Source organism: Panthera onca, chromosome C1, assembly GCF_046562875.1.
Source record: "Panthera onca isolate mPanOnc1 chromosome C1, mPanOnc1 haplotype 2, whole genome shotgun sequence".
Taxonomy (NCBI): Eukaryota; Metazoa; Chordata; class Mammalia; order Carnivora; family Felidae; genus Panthera; species Panthera onca.
Window position 1 is genome coordinate 179311280 of NC_138346.1, and position 3030 is coordinate 179314309.

A 3030-nucleotide genomic window follows, 5' to 3' on the forward strand; every position below is an offset into this window, starting at 1 on the left:
TTACTTATTTTGAGTGACAGAGAGAGAGAGAGAGAGAGAGAGAGAGTGAGTAGGGGAGGAGCAGACAGAAAGAGAGGGAGAGAGAATCCCAAGCAGGCTCTGCACTGTCAATAGGGGCCTATGTGGGGACCCATGCGGGGCTCGACCTTATGAACCATGAGATCATGATCTCAGTCTGCTGTTTAACTGACTAAGCCACCCAGGTACCCCTCCACTTTGGGTTTTTAAAGGCTGGAATCTTCAATGGGAAATTGGAATTTTTGTCCGATTTTTTTTTTTTTCTTTTTCTACTTAGATACCTAACTTCTCCAAACCACAGGACCGGTCTATGTTATTGTCCTGGTCACCCTCTGACTCTCTCATGGTGCAGCTACTAGAATTCTCTGGGTGAGCGTTGCAGCTGCTGATCGGGCCCATTCCCAGATTCTCCAGGAAGGGAGCAAAGCTGGAGGCTGCACACTCCTTTATCTTCTACTGGCTGAGTGCCAAAATCCTTCATGCTTCCAGTTTCTTCAAACTCTGGGTAGAAGTAGTCACACTTGACTGCCCAGTGTACCTCAAAGCAGAGGCCCAAACAAGAATCCTCTATTAGGTCTACATATATCTCCTGAGCAATGGCCTCTAGCTTGTTGGTATCTCGGTTAGACAAAGAACTGTCCTTCATTTTAATTTCTAAGCAACTGTGGAGAAGGTGCTCATATTACAGCAGCACCGGCAGGCAGCAGCGTGTAGGGCTCCTCCAGCTACACTACGCCTAGAGGCTGTCAGAGCCGAGTCCTCAGGTGGCAGGGGCCCAGGCAGAGCAGCAGAGGCAGCAGCCAGCAGGACTGCTCCTGAACCTCAAGTCCTTTAGCTTCTTCTGGTGTCCCCTGGGTCTGGGACTTTGAGCTGGGGCTGGCCCAGGATTCAACACCAGACAGTCTCTGTGCAGCCACAGCCCGACCCCCCTAAAACTTTTTTTTTAAATATTATTTTTGATTTTCATTTTATTAAAAATAAAGCAGCCTTTGAAAACACAAGTAGTCACGTGAGAAATGCTTATGATTTAAGGCTATGTGCAAAAGGGGCCAAAATAATTAAGATTACAACTATTTAGGCCAACACTGTAAGCAACGATATAGAGTGGTGCCCAGAAAAAGGACTTTCCTATAGATACTGCTTTCTTGCAAAGGCTAGCTCTTGAACTTCTCATCCTTTGCACTCTTGCCCCTTACTTCCTCTTCAGCCTTTTGCTGAACAGAGCCCTTTGTCTTGCACCCCACCTGGTGGCATAGGCTTGGCAAATGGACAAAGTGGAGCTCAAACTCACCACCCCAAGATCAAGAGTTGCGTGCTCCACCAACTGAGCCAGCCAGATGCCCCTACTTCCTCTTTTTAGACATGTATTTCTGACTTGGTTTTCATTTAGATTCTGCCTTGCTCCGGCCAAAATATACTCAGAGACTACTTTTGGCAATGCCTCTCCATATCTGACCTAGCCCCCGGTACTCTCCTATCAGCATAAGCCAGCTGCCTTATCTTGAAGAGCTAACTGTTTAAAAAAAAAAAAGAGACATAGGAAATTCAGTATATCAAAATGCTAATAATACTGTGGTGGATTTATTGGTAGTTTATGCCACTTTTTTTTAGGCTTGAAATTTTACAATGTGGTTATGATAGATCTATAACAAAAATATTTGAAGTTTGAATTAAACTCACTCTCTGTGCTTTCACAGGTAATTTTTGAATTCTCTTCCTTTTCATGATTTTCATGATTCTCTTCCTTTCGATGTCATAAAATTGATATCCCTTTAGACAAGAAGATACAGGGTCTGAGATCCTATCTGGGTCAAAGAAACATCTTTTTCTCTCTAAATTTTCTCTCCATCTTTCTCTGCATCTTTTCTCTCCAGATTATCTACAGCCAAAATAGAGATATGAGTATATATTTCTCTTACCTCAAAACCCCAGCACCTGCAGGTTCAAGTCCAAACTCTTTAATATGGCTCTCAAGTCCCTTCATAATCTACTGTTATTCTACCTCTCCAACTTTATGTCCCAGTAATCTGCTAACCTTTTTTTTTCCTTCCTTACCCTATGTTACATCAGACTACTTGCCATTCCTTAAACATGTATTAACTTTTTTCACATTTTATTGATGTATACCATTCATATAATAAGGAGCACCAAACTTAAATGTACAACTCAATAGTTGTTCATGTATGTATACACACGATCAAAATCTAGAACGTTTCTAAACTCTAGATGGCTCCCCTATACCCCCCTTAGTCCATATCTACACTATTTTGACTTCCATCAACAAAGGTTTGTCTGTTCTTTAACTTAAAAAAATGGAAATACACCATATGTATTCTCTTTCTCTCTCTTTTTAAAAAAAATTTTTTTTTAACGTTTTATTTATTTTTGAGACAGGGAGAGACAGAGCATGAACAGGGGAGGGTCAGAGAGAGGGAGACACAGAATCTGAAACAGGCTCCAGGCTCTGAGTTGTCAGCACAGAGCCCGACGCAGGGCTTGAACTCGCAGACCGAGAGATCATGACCTGAACCGAAGTCAGCCGCTTAACTGACTGAGCCACCCAGGTGCCCCATCTTTCTCTCTTTTTTTAAAGTAAGCTCTATGCCCAACATGGAGCTTGAACTCACGACCCTGAGATTGAGAGTCACATGCTCTACCAACTGAGCCAGCCAGGCACCCCTATGTATTCCTTAAAACACATAGTACATTTTTATGTTTCCTTTGCCTGACAATAGGAATGCTAAATATCTGTCATGTGCTGGACTCTCCCATTCTGCATCATGGCAGATATTACTAATTCATCTTTCTTTCTTATTATGCTTCAGTTGAGTTTTAGGTTCTTTTCCTAAACTGTGCACCAGCAGCCACTACTCATTGTTGAGAGTTTGCACTGGAGAAACTTCCCTGGACAAGTTCACATGAAAGCCCTCATCTACCACGCGCAACATATCTGGTAAGTCATTTAAGACTTATTGATCCTATCACTGTAATATCTTTCCAATCTGTCCCTTT

The 3030-nt window shown here is 42.5% G+C and overlaps 1 protein-coding gene and 1 non-coding gene across 2 annotated transcripts; both read right to left on the reverse strand.

The window, feature by feature from the left end:
- Positions 1-268: 268 nt before the first annotated feature.
- LOC132673146 (ataxin-7-like protein 3B) lies at positions 269-664 on the reverse strand. Its single transcript, XM_060625561.3, has one exon. It carries the CDS (start codon positions 662-664, stop codon positions 374-376), a length of 291 nt encoding a protein of 96 aa, XP_060481544.1. The 3' UTR covers positions 269-373.
- Positions 665-2620: 1956 nt separating this feature from the next.
- On the reverse strand, positions 2621-2693 carry TRNAE-CUC (transfer RNA glutamic acid (anticodon CUC)). The gene has a single exon. It is a non-coding gene; the product is annotated as a tRNA-Glu (tRNA).
- Positions 2694-3030: the final 337 nt, after the last annotated feature.

Excerpts from the sequence above, each read along its gene's own strand:
- LOC132673146 (XM_060625561.3), bottom strand. The coding sequence starts at position 664 with ATGAAGGACAGTTCTTTGTCTAACCGAGATACCAACAAGCTAGAGGCC.